This window comes from Equus quagga, chromosome 13, assembly GCF_021613505.1.
Source record: "Equus quagga isolate Etosha38 chromosome 13, UCLA_HA_Equagga_1.0, whole genome shotgun sequence".
Lineage (NCBI taxonomy): Eukaryota > Metazoa > Chordata > Mammalia > Perissodactyla > Equidae > Equus > Equus quagga.
Genome location: NC_060279.1, coordinates 66,610,395 through 66,631,165, shown reverse-complemented (window position 1 = coordinate 66,631,165; position 20,771 = coordinate 66,610,395). Strand labels below are relative to the sequence as shown.

General features: G+C 39.4%; 1 protein-coding gene across 8 annotated transcripts in view; it reads right to left on the bottom strand.

Moving 5' to 3' along the window:
• The window catches only part of HYDIN (HYDIN axonemal central pair apparatus protein), a 335,679-nt gene that overhangs the window by 262,869 nt on the left and 52,039 nt on the right, over positions 1-20,771 (bottom strand). For 7 of the 8 annotated variants that reach the window (XM_046683578.1, XM_046683582.1, XM_046683583.1 and 4 more), the window contains exons 6-7: positions 14,205-14,404; positions 7,570-7,694 (exon numbers count right to left, since the gene is read on the bottom strand). In XM_046683578.1, coding sequence (XP_046539534.1) covers positions 7,570-7,694; positions 14,205-14,404 — 325 coding nt within the window. Of the gene's footprint in view, positions 1-7,569; positions 7,695-10,237; positions 12,189-14,204; positions 14,405-20,771 lie in introns of those variants that run through there. The other variant, XM_046683585.1, reaches the window with a different exon arrangement.

The following is a 20,771-nucleotide window of genomic DNA, read 5'->3' as shown; positions in this document are numbered from 1 at the left end:
TGCAGCTGCATTTCGAAGTCAATGGATTAAGAGAGTGAAACTGCATCCATAGCAGCATGAGAGAGTAGGAGGATGCTCCACTACGGTGGAAAAAGCAGTCCACAGGGGTTGAGAGTCTGAGTCTGGATTCTCATTGTGCTTCTGACTAGTTATGTGACCTTGGGCAAGCCACTTAATTTCTTAGGGCTTCAGTTTTTTATTTCTAAAATCTAAGGACTGGATTAGATTATTCCTGAAGTCTCTCAAGTTTTGATTCTATTGATATATGAGCTCTCCATGCCTGTTGGTCTCAAAACTCAAGCAAAGAAAATTTTTTGACATTATACTCCCAACATATGTAGACTTGTTTGTTTATAAATTATACCCATATACTAGAGTACTCATGTCAAATGCATTAAAAAATACAGCCCAAAATATTAAAAAGAATGAGAAAGATAACAATATTTTAAAAATAATTTGATATGTTTTGCCAACAATTATTTTAGTGAGAGCAAAAAGATTGACTATGTTTCCTTCTTTTTTAAACTCCTGGTTTAAAATCCTGTGATATAGAGAACCAAAGGTAATTCTAAGGCCATGTTTTTTCCGATACTTAATTTTAGGGGCTGACACAAATGAAAATGATACCTCACAAAGATATAGAGATCCAGCTGGAAGAAAAGTATAACTGACTGAGTTTATTAACACTCATATTTTTTTCACTGTCATCCACTATCAACACAAACAACACAAAGACTTTTGTTGAAATTCAGCTATAATTTCCCCATAATGATAACAATTACTTCACAGTCAAACACAAGAGTCAAACCCAAATATATCAGTATTTGCATTCAACATAAAAGAACTGAAGACCAAGATTCTCAGACTCGATTCAAAACCACCAATAACCTGGTGATGCTTCCAAATGTCACACTTTAAATATGAGGATACAGGGAAGTTGAAAGTAAAAGGATGAACGGAAAGTACTATGCACACACTAATCAAAAGAAACCTGCTGTACTATAAAATATCACATCAAGTAGGCTTTAATGCCAGAAATCTTACTAACCATTGAGACATTTCATAATGATAAGATGATTAATTCAATAGGAATTTATAATAATCCTAAATGTGTACACACCTAGTTTCATAGCCTCAAAATATATAAATGAAAACTTCTTCCAATAACTAATAAAACAAGGAGACAAAAATTAGTAGAGATATAGATTGAGCAACATGATTACCAACAAACCTGACCTAATTGATATTTATGGATATGCACTTTTCAAGTGTGCAGGGCTCATTTGCCAAAATGAACATATTCTGGGCCATAATGTAAGGTTCAACTAATTTCAAGGACAGAACTCATAAAGAATTTATTTTCTGTCACTGGTGGAACTAAACTAGAAACCAATAGCAAAAAGAAAACTAGAAAATTTCCAAATGTTTGAATATTAAGCAATACACTGCTAAATAGCTAACAGGTTAAAGAAGAAATAAAGATGGAAATTCTAAAATATTTTCAACTAAGGGTTAATGAAAATGAAACATAGAAAAACAGATGGGCTGAAGATAAAGTCAGGTTTAGAGAAAAATTTATTGACTTAAATGTCTAATTATAAAAGAAGAAAGGTTGAAAAGTCAATGCTCTAAGAATCCCTCCTAAGATTTAGAAAAAGTATAACAAATGAAACCTAAAGAAAGTAGAAGGAATGAAATAAGAGTAGAAATCAATGAAATTGAAAAGAAATGAATAATAGAGAAAACCATTCTGAAAGTTGGTTCTCTGAATAAACTAATAAAATTGATAAAGCCCTAACAATACAAATCAAGAAATAAAAAGGGGGAAAAGACACAAATTACTGATATCAATAATGGAAGAGGAGATATCACTACAGATCCTACAGACATTACAAATATTTATGGTTATACGAACAATTTTATGCCAACAAATTTACATTTTTAGATTAAATGGAAAAATTCTTTTAAAAAGTTTACCAAAAATTGCACAAGAAAAAATAGAAACATCTTAGTAGATCTACATCTACTAAATAAACTAAATAATTGAAAACCTCAAAAAAAAAAAAAAAAAGCTCTAGGCCCAGATAGCTTGAACAATGAATTTTCAACCACTTAAAGAAGAAGTAACATGAATATTAAAAAAAAAAAAAGTTCCCAGAGAATAAAAAAGGAGAATAATTTCCAACTTGTTTATGAAACTAATTTGTTCTCTTAGACCAAAGACAAGGGCATTATTTGAAAAGAAAATTACAGGCTAATCTTTCTCATGAATTTGGATGCCAAACTCTCAAACAATAATAGCAAATCTCAAAAAATATTAGCAATTCTAATCCAGTGGTTTATTAAAATAAAAATAAAAATATTTAAAACTTAAATTTAGCCCAGAATATAGTAGGGATTTAGCATTTGAAAATCAATCAGAGCATTAGAAGAATAAAGGTGAAATAACATATAATCCTTTCAACAAATGCAGAAGTAATTGATGAAATTCAACACCCATTCAAGATTAAGTTTTAGAAACCCAGAGAAAGAAGGGAATTTCTTAATTTGATAGAGAATATCCACTAAAGACATCATACTAAATGATGAAACAATGAGAACTAAAGACATCATACTAAATGATGAAACAATGAGAACTTCCCTTTGAAACTGAGAACAAGAGAAGGATGTTCTATTACCATTCTATTGAATTTGTACTGAAGGCTTAGACTATGTAAGAAAGAATAAGAACTAAAAGGCATAAAATTGGAAAAGAATAAAACTATCATTATTTGTAGATGACTGATTGTATATATACATAATAAAAAATCATCTACAGATAAACCATGAGTTAATAAGGTACTTTATCAAGGTCTGTAGATAAAAGATCAACATACAAAATTCATTGTATTTTGATACACACACAAAAATTTAGGAAATAAAATTAGAAAAACATACCACAGAGCTGTAAAAGAAAAAAGCAATAAACTGTCCTTCATCAAAATTGAATTATTTTGCTAATGAAAAGACACTGTTAAGAAAATTAGAAAGATAATCCACTAATTGTGAGAAAATATTCACAAGAATCATTTCTGAAAGTCTTGTACCAAAAATATATAAAAACTACAAGCCAATAACAAAATTATAGATAATCCAGTAAAGGATGGACAAAAAACTTGAAAACACACTTGAGAATAGAAGACATAAAAATAGGCAGAAGCACACGGAAAGTTATTTAACATTATTAGTCATTAGGCATATGCAAATTTAAACCAAGTAGATACTACTTCACATCCACCAGAATGACTGAAATTAAAAGACTGACATGACCAAGAGGTGATGAGTATTTGGAGTAACTGGAACCTTCATACTTTGCTGGTGGGAACATAAAACACTTCAACCACCTTAGGAAACTATCTGGAAGCTTCCTGTAAAGTTAAGTATATAACTCCTCTATGATCCGACAATTCTACTCCTAAATATTTACCCAAGAGAAATAAAAACATATGTACACAAGCGTGTGCAAGCACACACACAGATACACACTAGATTTGTACAAGAATGGCTATGAAAGCTTTATTCATAATAGCCCAAAACGTCAAACAATCCAAAGTTGTGTTAACAAGAGAATGAATAAATTATGTATAATCACACAGTGGAATACTGCTCAGGGGCAAAAAGAAAATTACAGTCACTTGTCACTTAAGGATGGGGATGCGTTCGGAGAAATACGTCGTCAGGCAATTTCTTTGTTGTGTGAACACCACGGAGTGTACCTACACAAACCTAGATGGTATGGCCTACTATACATCTAGGCTATAAGGTTCTAGTCTTATGGGCCCACTGTAGGATACGCAGTCCGTCATTGACTGAAACATCGTTATGTGGTGCATGACTGTACCAATACACACAACAGTATGAATAAATCTCAAAAACACTATGTTGAATGAAAGAAACCAGACACAAAAGAGTGTATACTGTATGAGTACCTTTATTTGAAGTCCAGGAACCAGCAAACTAATAGAGGGTGATAGAAATCAGAACCTCTGCGATAGGGAATGGAGGAATGGACTGGAAAGGGCATGTGGGAACTTTCTGAGGTGATAGATATTCTGTATCTTGAACGGGGTGGTAGTTACACATGTATTTACACTTGTCAAAACTCATCAAACGGTACATTTATCTGTGCATCTTACTGTATCTGAATTATACTTCAATTTAAAAAATGTAATAAAAAATCACATGATCATCAAAGACCAATGAATATATAGGAATAAATCTAACCAAAATGTTCAAGGCCTATACCCAGAAAACTACTGCTGAAAGAAATTAAAGAAAATCTACATACATGGAGGGATAAACCATGTTCATAATATGATAATAGAAAGGATTATATAGTGGGAAAGGATAAAATACTCTATAGACAATGCTGAACAATGTGAAAAAAGGATGAATTGGAGTCAGTTTTAAGCAGCAGATTAAACTGGAGATTGAATTAGCTAAAATACTCCATAAAATATTTTTTAAACTACTTTAAAATTCATCACTAACCTGATAGGAAAATAAGGACATCGAAGTACAGTGAAGAATGCTGGGAAATAATCCAGTGCAAAGCTGTCTTTTACTCGAAGGGCTTTTGTTAACCCTCAAACTTCTGCTTTAACTACCGCATTGTGTGCCTAGGACATGACATAAAGTCCAGGGCCTTCCCAAAGTGGGGACGCTATATCCAAACATTACAAAACACGAAGGGGCACAAGATATGATGGAGATCAGGACACACAACCCCCAAATCTGGCACCTTAGCATATTGAATATTTCAACCTGAAGGAATATGAGAAACGGCAGGTGCAAGACAGATTTTCTGAACTGCCCCTGAAGCAGGTGGTAAGACCCTCATGTGAGAGGTGCCTTCCTATACCTGGAAGAAAGGAGCATCTTAATCTCGAAAGACAGAGGAATGCCCGGAGGAATCTAAACAAACAGGCCTTCCCCCAGTTTACTACACTTAGCTCAAACCCTTTTTTGTCCTATCACATTTTTCCACGACTCTCACTCTTCATCAAACTCAGCATAAAAGCACTCAGGTTTAACTGCTTCTTCAGGTCTTCATTTCCTTATACAGGCTTCTGTGTCACTTAAAATTTATATTAAATAAATTTGTATGTTTTTCTCTTGTTAATCTGTCTTTTGTTACAGGGGCCCCAGTCAAAAACCTAGAAAAATAGAGGACAAACACATTTTTCCTCCCCTACAGGTACCATGGTTGGAAACCATCAGAAATAATAAACAGCAAGCTAACTAACTAAGCAGACAATATACCTGAATTATCAGGTACAGAATATAGATAACTATGCTTAATATATTTAAGAAATTATAGGAAAACTTCAAAAATAAGAGTAGAGAGCAATTAGATTCGACAAGAACCAAATAAAACTTTCAGAAATGAAAATAATTATAATAATTGAAAAAGCAAAACTCAGCAGATGAGATTTCACTGAATAGGAGATTATTGAATGGATAAGAATAAAGTATCCAGAGAAAGCTACAGAGACATAAAATGGGAGAAATGGAAAACACAGAGGTTAAATGGAACAAATAATAGAGTAATGGTAGATTAAGTAATAGAACAATAGCGTAACTAATTAGAGTTCTAGAATAAGGTAACAGAATGGAGAAGAGCCAATAATCCATATGGGAAAAAAAAAGAAAACAAACGTGGTCCCTAGCTCACATACACACAAAAACGAAATCAAAGATGAGTCAGTAACTAAACATAGATGCTAAAACTATTACCCTCCTAAAAGTAAACATAGGAGAATATGTTCATGATCTTGGAGAAGGCAAAGATTTCTTAGCAAGAAGGCAAAAAGCATTCACCGTAAAAGAAAAAAAATTGATAATGTGTTGATTTCATCAAAATTAGAAATTGCTGCTCATCAAGAAATATCATTAAGGAAATGAAAAGGCAAGCTACAGGCTGGGAGAATATATTAATACATATATCTAACAAATGACTAGTATTCAGAATATCAAGTTATAAAGTACTCTTACAAATTAATAATAAAAGGAAAAACAACTCAATAAAAAATGAGCCGGAGACTTGGACAGACACCTCATTAAAAAAGATATATGAATGGCCAGTAAGCACACGAAAAGGTGCTCAACGTTGTTAATCATTAGAGAAATGAAAATTAAAACCACTAGAAGACATCACTTCACACCACCAGAGTGTCTAAAATTAACACCACAACACTCTATGTTGGCGAGAATGTGAAGCATCTCTCATGCTTTGTTGGTGGGAATGTAAAATGCCACGATTATTTTGGAAAATCAGCGTCCCTGGCGTGTCATGAGCTGTGCTTTTAACTTTCTACTATTTGGTTACATGGGCCAAAACTTTAACCTTTTGCTTAAGCTACTTCAGGTTAGGTTTCTCTTGCTAGCAGCCAGTGAATTGTGGCAACATTAAAAGGAAAGAAATATAGTCTGTGCCACTGGTTATTTGTTGTTGTTATGACAGGTAGCGTGGAGCCAGGACCATTTAACCACCAGTCCTTAGGCAAGGTCTTGAATGGTCCTGCTCATTTACGCATCCACAAAGCCAGCAACTCTGAACTGTGACCTAGATGTCATTTGTTGCTCTTTCCCTGGCTGTGCACTTCTGTTTTCTCCCTACGATGCCCTTCTGCAGCAGACAATCTTGGTCAGTCAACATAAATGGGTAAAAAAGGAAGTAAGAAGAAAATCAGAAAAATCGTGAAATAATAAATGGGAATGATAAATATCAATTTTTTGTGTGTGAGGAAGATTGTCCTTGAGCTAATATCTGTGCCAATCTTCCTCTATTTTATGTGGGATGCCACCACAGCATGGCTTGGAAAGTGTTGCTAGGTCCATGCCCAGGATCCAAACCTGCAAACCCTGGGTTGCTGAAGTGGAACATGCAAACTTAACCACTATGCCACCAGGCCAGCCCCAAAATATTAATTTAAAAACCAACTTTGGAGACTTGCAAAATGTACATGCAGTCTGCGTGACTATAAACTAAATATTTGCAAAAACAATGTGTAAATTTCATGATTATGCAGGTGTGGTCTTCAAGGAAATGCTAGTGGCAACAGACACAGTCCTATATTTAAGTAAGATGTTAAGACATCTGCACATTCTAAGGATAAAAGCAATTGGATCTTATATAGACTAGTGGGCACACACAAGAACATTCTGAACTAGGGCTTACATTTTTAATGTTAGACAAATGCAGCAATAAGTCAAATGGAAAACCCATGAGGTATTAAGTTACCTTTCAGTTCCATTTACATGTAAACAGCCTCAATCTACCAGTGGGACTTCTGGGTGTAGGTTCCCTCCTGAGCCCTGAGGCTTTCAAGCATTGGAGAAACCCGTTAGGTGGAATTTATATCTGGTTCAACATTATTTCTGTTTAAGGCATTCATGCTTTGGTTCTTTACCCCGTGGATCTTAGCTTATTGTAACGCCACCAGAATAACCATTTCCTATTTTGCTTCACCATATTTCCCATCTGACCTTTCTTAGCATGTAGGACTTTTAACAAAGAATAATGCATACCTGTGTCATAATACACGATAAGTCTTTGGCTGTGATTGCCCACAGTCTGTGGCTTAAACTCCACTTCTAGTTGCATGGACTCTCCCACATTAAGAGTTCCAACAGATGGCTCTAGAGAGAAAGGCCTGCAACACACATGGAGACACATCATTGTTACCGTACAAAATTGCGGTTTACTTTCCCAATGCACATAAACAAGGCAATTAATTATGGCATCAACCTTTGGGAAAAGAGATCAGCTTTATTCTTCCAGATTGATCTGCAGGGAGAACAGGGGGTGTGTGCCCTCAGATCTGTCTCCCTGATTCAGGATTTGGGGCAAAATTTAAGAGGTTAGAGAGAACAGGCTGGGACGTGGAAACGCTGGTGGGGCAGGTTTTGATTGGTGGGCTTCAAGCATTTATGGTAAGGTTTTAAATATTTATGATGAGATTATAAACACGATGAGGTTCTAAACTTTTACGATAGGGTTCGAAACATTTTTGATGAGGTGGGGAAGGAATTTTAACACTGGATCTTCCTAAATGAGAGACCCCTTGCTTCTGATAAGAAGAGTCTGACTTTCAAGTTCGGGTCATATCCTGGTCCTTGGATTCCATGGGAAGAAGGATCTTTTCATTTCAGGTCAAGATTTTTTCTTTTGTGCATGCCCTGGATATGTGACTTCACAGATTTTCTGAAAGGCAATTCTTAATCACTCTGTTGGTAAGAGATGGGGTCAGTTGAACTGGTCCTGGAGGGCCCATGGTTACAAATCTAACATTCATTGAGTGATTCCCGAAAGACAGACTTACAACACGTATGCAAATACTGTAATTTGCAAAAGAACAGTACCTGTGAAGGGATAAAAACCAAGTTTTACGAGAGTTCAGAGAAAAGAAGGCTTCATAACAGAAAAATATACCAGAGCCCCAAAAGGAAAGTGATGGAGCAATTACATGAGGATAATTTGAGGACAGTTTAACAAAGGGTCTATTTAAAAGGGGAGGAAGGAGGGGGACTACAAGAGATGATGCAATTGTCCAGGGTTATTAATAGCAGAGTTGTCACCACCTGTAGGCCCAAAGAACCAAGGAGAAGGAGTGGTTTTGAAACCCATGAGAGTCCTAAGATAAGGCTGCCTTATAGGAAGCAAGGAGCTTTAGTCAAGAGAGATGGCCAGCCCAGGTGCCTCACAAGAAAGACACTAGGAGGAAAAGTGTCCTGACCTCACATCCTCCTGTCTGATTGCCTGCTGGGCCTCCCAGTGGCTGTGCCCAACCAGAAGCCAGACGCATGGGAGCCTGTTGACCGATGCCTCCCCCCCCTCCCTCCTCTCCCTTCCAGGCCTGTTCAGCCTCCTGGGCGAGAGCAGGCTGGAGAAGAGTGGAAAATGCATTTGGAAAGGCAAACTGGGGACAAATTCTGTGTCTTGAAAGTAGAATTTGAGCATGCAGACATTGTGAGGAGGTAGGGTGGATTGGGGAATAGGAAATAGTTTCATTTAATTGTCCTGGAAGGGAGTACCAAGAAAGAATCTGGATCTGATCATGAAGTACCTTAAATAACTTCCTTCTAAATAGGAAACCCAGCCCATTTAATTATTTTCATGGTCCATTTCACTTCTTTAAATTGCTAGTTTTTCAAAAGAATGTGTTGTACAATATATTTGGCAGGCTAAGTTGTTTCTGATTATTTATTTCAATCACAACTGTTTTTAGAGTCTTCATTCTTTAAATTTTCCTTTTAGATAATGGACTTAACTTCAGAAAACCTAGGCTTTCTTCTATGAAGGTACAGAACTTATGGCAAGGGTAGCACTGGTGGCACCTGAGATTACTACTACAGGACCTCTGGTGCTTCCTGCCGTGGGCAATTGTTTATTTTCTCGGTGCTCTCTATTTTGCTCTCCCTCTCCATTCACTTCTGTATTTTCCCATTCCTTTGTCTGTCCTTTTCCCACACCTATGGCACCAGTCCTCCAAAGAACCCTAGGCATTGCTGTAGGACACTATGAGGTAGTGGTTACTAGTCACTTAGCCAGCTGAATGAGTTCAAAACTCAACCGTGTCATGACTTTGGGCAAGTCATTGAACTTCAGTCATCTCATTTGTAAAATGAGGGTAATGACAGCACCTACTTCTTAGGGTTGTAGTGAGGACTAAAGGAGTTGATCAAGAGCTTAGAGAAATGTCTGGCACATAGCAAGTGCTAAACAAGTGTTTATGATTATTTTTGTTGTTGTTATTGTTATGTCCCTCATTTCCTAGATAAAAGATGAGCCTTTTATCTGAAGATGAGCTTGGGTGTTTAGATTTTCAAGTTCAAGTTTTTATCATTCTCCTCTCAATCCTTCACACTGCTCTAGAGATATTATAAAAAACACATCCATCTTTTGTTCAAACACCTTCAGTGGCCCTCATAATCTGCATAATAAAGTTCAAACTCCTAGGCATTCGACGTCCCACACAATCTGCTCCCAAATAGTTTTCACATTCTCATTAAACACATACGTATGTCCAAATATCCTACACATCTGTTACGCTCCAAGTCAGGCTGGGGTGGGACGGGATGGGATTGTTTAGTTTCTTCACCCACAGCCTCCCCCCCCTCCCTCCTCTCCCTTCCAGGCAGACTGTGCCCCGACCTTGACTTTCCAGAACTGCTAGGGTTGCACAGGAATACTCACCATTTTCCATATGTCATACTCTTCTGAAGTCACCTATCACAGCCCAGACTCGAAGTCACCGCTTATGCAGCATCTTCCCTGTTCCTCCCTCTTGTAAAGAATGTCTCCTTCCTCTCAGAGGCTGTAACTTTCTTTTTACATCTTACTTCAGTGCACCTTGTACTGTAGTTGTTTTTCATGCCTGCCTCTCTCAAGAGCGAGAGACTTGAGATGACAGGACGGGGAAAGCAATCACAACTTCACGAGCACAGACTCTATGCTGGGTACTACACTGGGGACTTTACACACGTCAATTGTTTTAACTCTCAAAAAAATCTTGAGAAAGAAGATATCACTGGTTGCATTTTAGACAAGAGAAAACAGATGCTCCAAACTAACTAGTGGAGCAGCAGAGATGGAAGCCTGCCTTCAAGCTCAAGTGCTTCCTGCCTACCCTGAACCACTCCGAAGGCAGAAGCCACCTGGTTAGATTCGTCTTTGTGTCTCTCACCACCCCATGCACAGTTCATTGACAGGAGCCACTCAGAAGAGGTCGTTGAGTTGAATTACAATCAACTTTTAAAGGGAAATTTTAAAAATCTATAATCATTAATTAACCTTTATAACATCTTGGTGGAACAGAAAAAGAGCAGACTTTCAGGATCTCGAGAACCTCTGCTTCGTGGGAGATGAAAGTGAGTCTCATAGTCTAAAAGTTCCTTCCTTCCTTCCGGCTTCAGTAAGAATCTGCAGTGTTGAGAATTGAGTCCAGTTTCTTGGCTTTGAAAACAACGTGGCATTATTTTCTTCTATCTTTGCTTCCCCAGTTCCTAATATTTTTCTTTCTACACTGTGCTTTCCTTTTCTTTACAAACATTTCTTGGTAGCAAAAGAACAGTTTTGAAATGAAGTGAATGGTAGTACATTGCAGAACTTAAGCTAATTTTCTATGGACAAAGCGACCCTTCACTAGGACCTCCAGAAATCCAAATTCCATACAGGGGTAACAGAAACCTTCCCGTTGTGCTAATTGTTGGATTCACATCACACTAAACTTCTTCAGTAGTTAGAAAAGCACCTGGGATAGCCATCTACTTAGAGCTGCCTAAGCTTTCTCAATAAATCAGACGTTAATTGGGTAGAGTGTATTAAGTTCTGGTGCTTAAACACTGTCTATAATTTGATTTTGCATTTCATTTTACTAAAGGCAGACAGGCTGAACAGGCTAGAAAACATCAAGTGTGAGAAAAATGCTCTTACAAAGAGGTAAAAGGGTATAAGGCTGGCTCTGTCTCCCAAAATGTTTGGTTTTGATATCAAATTCTCATTAATATCCAATAAGTTAGTTAGGGAGGGAACTTGGGTTTGCTAAAAATCATGAGCCACAAGAAAGATTCTGAATTTTTTTTTAATCCACTATGAACTCCTCTTAAAACTAAAACTATTCCACCCAAGAGATGCAATATTTTAGCAGAACAGTAAATATTGGTTCTACTATATTAAATATTGAATATAATATTAGGATTTTTCTTCAGATAATCTTTCTTATTAACGGATTCATAACTCAAGGTTTTAGATTTTGAAATTGTTTCTTAATCCTTTCAATTTCCAAAATTAATCCTACTTTAATAGTCCAAGTTATTCTGGTACCTACTAAAGATTTAGGTCAAATTTATAATAAAGTTCAAGAGTAATTGTTTCTGCTCTCTCTATACTTTATAGCACGTTGCAGCTCCTTTTATTAGTGTGAAAAACATTATGCCTCTTTTATAGTCCTTGGAGCATGTTTTTTATTTTAAATTATTGTAGAGGTTTATAGTTGTAGCTTTGCCTCTGTGATATATTGCTGGTTAGACATTCTACAAACATTTATTGAGCACTTATTTATTCTAGAGACTTTGCTAGATGCTGGGGACATACAAATGAAGAGTTAGATACACTCCTCGCATTTGAGGAGCTACATTCTAATGGGGCAAAGACACATAAACGAAGTTTTATTTTTCATAATTTATACGAACCTAACTATTCATAAACATAACCATTAATTAAGTCATTATTTCAATGAAAAGAACACGATCTGTTTTGTAAAAAATTTCCTGGGAGATATTGTTTCTAACTGTATATTGACTCTAAAAGGGGCAAGACCAAGAGTAGACCCTGGGTTTTTGACTCCAAATTCTCAAGCTATCTCCCATGTTCTACCATGTCTATTGGTGATCGTGTTAACTGAACGAATGGTCCTCGACCCTGTCTGGGCAACACAATCACCCATGCGTTTTTAGAATGGATATTTGTCAGGGGATGTCCCCAGAGATCCTGATTCAATATGATGTGACCACAAATCCAACCGCATCCTCTCTCTTTGTGGCCATGAGGGCTCTCAGGTGCAAACAAGAGAAACCAACTCTGGCTAACTTAGAGAGAAAAGGAATTTATTGGAAGGATTTGAGGTAGATTACAGAATTGACAACATGGTTGGAAAACATGCATTTTGTCGAAAGAACATAAAACTATTTCATGCAGAGTCTAAACAGGAAAACAAAAATATCATGGAATTTAATTGAGAGACTTGTTTCCACAGACGATGGGAGAGATGAAAAGCCCAGCTTAAGACAGTGGGGCAGATCAAGGATTAGTAACAGCAATAAGCCATTCCCACCACGGAGCTGGAGACAAAAGGAGAGGAAGAAGTGTTATCAGACCCGGGGGACCTGCCAGAAGCTGGAACAGTGGCAGGCCTGTCTGACAGGAGATAGAAGCATAGAGGAGACGCACCTGCTTGCTGAGGACTCTACTGAAGTCAGAGAGGGAGGAGGAGAAATATCCTGGCTTCTTCCCACTCTCCAATCTCCTTTCAGTGCTAGGAGGGCTAACATGGCGCCACAGCGATACTGAGCAGAGCAGGGTAAGTGTGAGAAATGGATCTGTGGGTGAATAAGCCCAGAACTGGCCCATGCTGTCTTATTCCAGGTTTTGCTATTAACTTACTGAGGGAACTTGGAGTCATTTCCCTTTTCGGACCTTACTTCCTTCATCTGTAAAATGGGAAGGTTGGGTTAGAGTTTCTAATGCCTTTATGATGCCTGACTAGTCCTTGAGTTGACTCACCATTTTACCTTAGAAGTCTCTCTATACTAGGAAAGATGATTCACCTTTATATTTATATGGATGGAAAAGTTTCAGATCATTTCCTGCAATTCACACTATTAAATCTGTGAAGTGATTTTGTTTCACTTTACATGAATGCGATATGTAAGAAATTGCCACTTATGTGTAGTTTTTAAGATTCAGCCAAACAGTCTGGGAAGATATGCTGCCTGCACTTGCTTTCTGCCTGGGGTGGATTCGCTTTTTCAGTGGAAAAATACCAATGTAACAGGAAGTGTCTAATGTATAGTATGGACGGTGGTTTGGGGAGGCCTTTTTTAAATCAAGAAAGATTGGTTCCTTCTAAGTCATGTGGACCAATTGAACAACTTGCTTCCTTCTCCTTCAGTAAAAATGCAGGAGTCTCACCACGAGATGACAAACAAAAGCTGGACAGGTGCTTATGGACAATGTCAGGTGACAATGATTTTCAAAAGAACTTTTCCTTTGCCTTTGATGGTTGATTTATTGAACGTGGTTCAGAGTCCTGCTTCCACCAAGGATGCAGAAAGCTGGGAAGAGTCTCTCTCTCACTCTAATAATCAACATAAAACAGATAAACAACAAAATCACAACTTTTCTTGAACCCAGCAGAGAGTTGAGGTTGCAGGGCAAACAAGTGGCCTGAAATCTAAAAATGGACAGTCCCCCTGCCCCCAAGGGGGGTGGGACACGTGCAGACTGTTCCTCCTGTGGCGGTCTGCTCTACATCAGCGAGCATCAATCTTGCAGCTGAAGATTGTAACAAGCACTTCTACCCCGACTGCTATTCTAGCAAATTACTTGTGCTGACTAGATTTAGCTATAATCAATCACAAACAAGAGCCGAAGGAATGCATACCTATGAGTTTTGATGTGAAACACAGCATCTTTGTTGCCAATGTTTCGTACCAGCAGAATCTTCTGAGTGCTGTACTTGACAGGGCAAGTGGAAAAATTCAGCGTGTCAGGAAAATCCAGGATGGCTCTTGCACCTCTAGCTTTGATGGGTACAATAAACTTTTCTCTTTCAGTAACACAGGTCAACATATGGGCGTAATCCTATGAGAGAAGAATCATTATTTGTGGAAACACTAACATGGTCAAGATAACTGTGCAAGAAATACGACCGTATGCCAGGGAGCTTGCAAAACAACATAATGTATTCTATGAAACCGTCTCAAGACAATTATAGATGCACTTTCAATGAGATACCCTTTTCTGAGAGACAGAGAACAGTTCAAGTGATAAAACCTATGAGCCAGTAGAGAAGCTTACGCTTCATGGGTTTCCCAGATATTAGCGAGGTGGGGTGGGGGACAGTCAAGGCATATTTTTCTTTAGATCAGGGGAGGTTCACACCAGTTCCCTCTCATCCTCCTTCGAAATCCTACCTATTTATCCTTCAAGCCCATGTGTTAGACTGATGTCTCTAATTAATGGTCTCTCTATGTCAACACTCCTTGCAATATAACTTTGCAGCTCTTCCATCATGAGTGGAGTCTATTTCTTCACCCCTTGCTTTGACTAGTGGAATGTGGCAGAAGTTATGCTATGCTGGTTCCAAGCTGAGGCCTCAAAAAGCTTTGGGCATTTCCAGTCTTTCTCTTGGAACCCTGCCACTGCCATGTGAACAAGCCTGGTCTAGCCTACTGCAGAATGAGAGCCCAGATGTCCCAGCCAGGGCCACGCCAGCCCAGCCTATGGCCCCAGACATGTGAGAGATCGCAGCCAAGATGAGCAGAGTTGCGCACCCGACGCATGAGTGGGCCCAGTTAAGACCAGCTGGATCCTAGTCTTGTGAGTAATAATAAACATTTATTATTCTAAGCCATTAAATTTTGAAGCGGTCTGTTATTATATAACAATAGCTAACTGATATGCAGCCCAGCTTACACCTCACCTCTTGTGCAAAGCCATTCCAAATAAAAATGCTGAGCCCTGGGCACGGATCTTCCCTGGTCTTGAGTCTAAATGCAACAGAAATGCTGAATTGAGTCTCCCTTTATATCATCTCATAGCATAGAAAAATGGAACTCTCATCCTCCATGTAGCAAAGAAAAAGTTAAAAGTAAACCCTCACCACCAAGCAAAACTAAACTTAAAGGGAAAGTGTTAACAGTCCCCTCAAGAACAGGCCAGAAGCTCAGAAGACGCTATGAAAGGAATTTGTTATCTAAAGCAGGTGTATTTTTCTTCATTTTAAGTTTTCCCATCACTTTAGTGTGTGTTTCAGCTGCAAGGCGAGCTTGATAAATGTAAAGTCCACTTTGAACTGAATGTCCTTCTGGTAATCATGTAATAAACGGTCTTCAGGGGTGGAGGTTTTAGTCACAGAGTGGGAATAGGAATATCTGACATATAGAGTGACACATAGACCCGGCCATGCACTCAATTTCATGAAGCCCACAGGACAAGTACAAAGCAGTGGTATCTTCAGTTAGTTTATTCATTCAACTATGTTTATGAAGTGTTCAGGAGCCAGGCACTGAGGTAGGTCTGGGAATACAACTGAGTAGGAGGCACAGCTATGCATCACTTCGAGCTTATGAAAGGATGGAGGAGACAACAAACAGGTAGACAAAGCATATCTAGTATACAGTGCAATACATAGATAAATAGATCCAAAGATGAAATAGCCAGGACGGCTCCCATGGCAGAGCCTGTACGGCTGCAGTCGCTCCGCCTCCCTGAACTCATACCTGGCTGCCCAGTCAGCATCTCATTGGACGCAAACTCACCACGTCCCAAAGCAAAGTCCCTGATTAATGCCACTGCCTGCAATTGTGCATAAAGATGCCCTGCGGAGGGGAAGGGGTGGGGGCTGAGATCCAGCCCACTCTGCTGGCTCCTAGTGCATCGGCTCAGAGGGGGAGCCTTTTTCTCATGACCACAAAGGCTCCACAATGCCAGCTGAGGTCCTCCCCATGACCTTCCCTCCACCCTAAATCTGTTCCCTCACTGCCTCCCTGTCTCAGCACTGACATCCCCATCCTTCCAGTGGCCTGGATTTAAAATCCTGGAATGAGCCATCCTTGATTGCTCTATTTCTCAATTTCTCAGTAAATCCTGTAGGACCGACCTTCAAAATATGTCCAGACCATGATGACTTCTCGCCATCTCCACCCTGCCACACTGGCCCTTGGCACTCCAATCTATCCTGGGCTAACTGGATTCTATTTCAACCCTTGCTCTCCTAAAGTCTATTTTCCACACAAGGGCCAGGGGATCCAGTTAAAATGTAAGTCAGCTCCGGGGCTCCTCTGTTCAAAATCTCCCAAGCTGAGAGCTGGAGGGCTCATGAGTGCTACGGCCTGACACTTCTGTCATTTCTCTGGCCACATCTCCTCCTCTCCCCTCCCTTACTCCGAACCAGTTTCAGGCTCCCTTTTTGCTCCTTGAGCATGCTAGAGATGCTCCTCCTTCGGAGCCTCTGAACACGTGTTCTTTCTGCCCAGAACACGCTTCCCTCTAGTTGTTCGCAGAGCTTGCTCCCCAGTCTCCTTCGAGACTTTTCATAATCATCCGCTTTCTCCCTGAGGCCTCCCCCAAATACCTCATTTTAAACTTAACTTTCCCTCTCCTGCCCCCCTGCTCCTTAGTCTTTCATCCTGCTTCAGTTTTCCCCCTAAAGTCATCTAACATGTTATCTATTTTATCTATTTTGAGTCTGTTGTATGCCTCCCCCTAATATCTCTGTGTTAACAGAGATACGCAGTGCCTAGAACAGAGCCTAGCACTTGGTAAATATCCAACAAATATTTGCTGAATGCAGGAAAATGAGCAATCTAGTACTCACAGGGGGAGTGGGGAGTGAAAAAAATAAAGCATGACGTGGGGGTGGAGAGCGATGGGAGCACTCTCTTATAGAGGGTGGTCAGGAGAGGCCCAGTGAGGGGGGTGACATCGCAGCAGACCTGAGTGAAGTGAGACATGAAACCATGTGGATGGATGGCAATCTGGGCAAAGTGTGATTTGGAGCCTGTGGCTGGATGGGAACAAGGTAAGGTGAGGTCAGAGATACAGCAGGGGTGTGGAGGGGCCAGATCACGCAGGATCTCGTAAGGCATTGCTAAGACCAGAAGATGGCTGAAATCATCAATGATGCTGAAAGCTGATCTTGACGTACCTGATTTACATTTTAGAAAAATCACTAGCTGCTATGTGGGCAACGAACTAGAGGGAGGCTAAAATGGGAAAAGGGAACCCAGTTAGGAAGCCACCGCAGTAGTCCAGGCAAGAGATGACACCGACCCGGCCCAGCGTGGTAAATGCTTAGCCTAGCATTCGGCAAGTAGTAAGTACTCAATCGATGTAGGCTGTCATTATTAAAACGTTATATTAAATATGATGATTTGTGTAAGGCATACAGGGAAAACTCAACTTCTGTTTACTCTTGTCATTAGGATGATAATGATGATAATCTGGTGATAATGATGATAATAGAATGAGATAATTTCAGAAAACAGCAAGGGCTTTGAAGAAAATAAAACATGGGCAAGTGATAAAGTGCGAAGGGGCTACTTTAGGCTAGAACAACCAAGGAGGCCTCCCTGAGGTGGTGACCTTTGGATGGAGACTTCAAGAGCAAAAGGAGCCAGTCAGGGAGATCTAGGAGTGGAATGTTCCTGACAAGGGGAATCGTGAATGAAAAGGTCCTGAGGCGGGAGCGAGTAATAAAAATTAACGGACAGTACTCAGGAAATTCATTAAAATTGAGTTGTTGGACTCTTAGCTCTTCCATGGATCTTGGTTTCTAGATGGTAACGCCAGGCTCAAAATTCTGTTATTCAGACATAAGGAAGTACAAATTACACTAAGAATACCTGATCCTAGAGAACTGCACAGAATTCAACAATGAAGCAGTCTAGTCTGATCACATCAGAATCCTAAAGAGATAAGTACTGTTTTCACTTTTTCTTAGGAGCTCAAAACCATCAAGCAAAGGTTTTGCTGGGAATTAGAAGCCGGAAAGCTCCTGGCACATGTGGAAACTTGACATTAACTGAGGCTTTGAGAGAAAGAGCAAAAGCTGCTGAATCCAGCATGAGAGGCGATCCCAAAGTAATTTGTCTTATTTTATTCTATATTTACATATTCTCTGCCTTGTTCTATAAGGAATTGAAGACAGCTGAAAATAGTTTGGGAGGCTAATTGAAATATTCATGAGGATGTTTTAAAATCTTTTCAAATTTCCAAATGAGTAAGATCTGATGTCTGATCAGAATTATATATTTTTTCATAATCAATTCACACACTCACAAAAGAATAAGAAGAAATTCTTTAAACAACTCTTTAAAAATATATTCCAATCTCTGAAGTTCTGTATTGAACATGACTATATTAGATTATGTAATAGACGATTGTATACTGCTCTACTGGCTTCAAATCCCTTCAGATGTTGTGACTTGGGACGCTCTGCCAGCCTGCAAGCTAAGCAATTACTTCAGTTGATGTACTCCCTTCCCCTGTACTTAGATTAGGAGCAATCAGGGCACCATTCGGAGCCAAAATATTTATTTATATCCGAGCTCTTTCCCCTCTACTATGAGAGACTTAGCCATAAATTACTTTATGCCCTAAAATATTGCCCTATATGCCAATGCTCTCCAGATGAAACTTCCAATCCATTTCTTGCCCGCTAGCCTTCCTTCCAACATGTCCCTCTTCCAAACTTTAAGAAACCATCAGTAGAATATGATAATGGCAGATTTGACTTTCTGAGAAGAGAATGAATCTTGATTTCATATTAGCTCCATGACAGGAAGCAAACATGGCAATAATTCTGTCCTTTAAAGTCTCAGGCAAAGGAAAATGATGGCTTCTCCTGCAGCAAATGATTCTCAAGGCATTCAAGGGCAAACATGGCCAGTGTGGGTAAGCCCTCCCAACCCTTTTTCTGCCTTCTCTCCACTCCTAACCTTGATGGAGGAACAGCTAAAGCCAGATCTAATCAGGAGTTAGTGAGTTAAACACTTGGTGTCCCTGGAAATGTTATAAATTCCCTAACCAGTTAAAGGTATTTATTATACAGTATCTTCTCAATCTGAATTCACTGCTCAGAAGGCAAGAATCAGCTCTCCAGTCCTAATCAGTTTAAAAATGAGACTATCAGGTATTGCAGGCCTCCTCCTCTACCACTCTGACTCTTCACATGATTTAGCGGGGGTCTCAGCCTCCTGGCGGCATCTGCATTTCTCCATCTATTAGAAAAGAATGCCTGGGGCCGGCTCCGTGGCCGAGTGGTTAAGTTCGCGCACTCCGCTGCAGTGGCCCAGGCTTTGGATCCTGGGTGCGGACATGGCACCGCTCGTCAGGCCACGTTGAAGCGGCGTCCCACATCCCACAACTAGAAGGACATGCAACTAAGATATACAATTGTGTACAGGGCGGGGTTTGGGGAGATAAAGCAGAAAAAAAAAAAGAAAAGAAAAGAATGCCTTTGATCTTTGGCTTAAAAAGAGACCCGAGGCTTCCAAATTTATTTTGACCATTTTTATCCTTAATATACAATGATAACATGGTTATTTCACGATTCATGTATAAATCATCTACTTAAGGGAATTAATTTCCTCCAGCTTTTTTGCTAAGTTACCCTTAAATCTACCAATCTACCTGCCTCTATATCCACATACTCTGCCTTCACTGCTGTTCCCATCCACGACCAACCGCTCTCCTTGTGTACTAGATCTCAATCATTCTGGCTTCTCCAGGGTTTTCCTGAAGCAGTTTTTTCCTCTTTGCTGAACATTCACACATCAGCTTATAATCATAGTTGAATAGCCTCATATTAAATATTAAATAACCTACCCATGACCCAAACATCCACCTCCAGCTACTGGCCCATTTTTCCAATTACCCTTTACAGCAAAACTCCTCAAAGGTGTTATTTATACTCAATATCACCACCTCCTCACTTTCCATTCTCTTTTCAACCAACCCCATCAGGTTTCAGAACCCAACGTCCCACAGAAACTCTTCTTGCCAAGCTCACTAGTGACTTTGCCAAGCCAATGGCTAATTCTACATCGTTATTTTATTCCACTTTTCATAGCTTTGGACACAATTGAGCTCTCCCTCCCTTTTGAAATACTTCATCCATTCAGATTCCAGAGCACTGCAATCTCCTGGCTTCCCCCCCACTTCACAACTACCCCTCTTAGTTCATCCTCTGTTGACAAGTCTTCCTCTTCCCAACCTCTGTCTACACTCGCTCCCAACATCATCTCATCCACCACTTGGTAGAAAGTACCATCTTTACACTTAGGATTTTCAAATACTTGTCTCTAGCCCCAACATCTCCCTTTTACCACAGATAATTGCACCCAACTGCTTACTTGATATTTCCACTTGGATGACTAAAGGGAAGTTCAAATTTAACATATAAAAAACAGAGCCCCTGATTCCCTACCTTACCCCCACCCAGCCT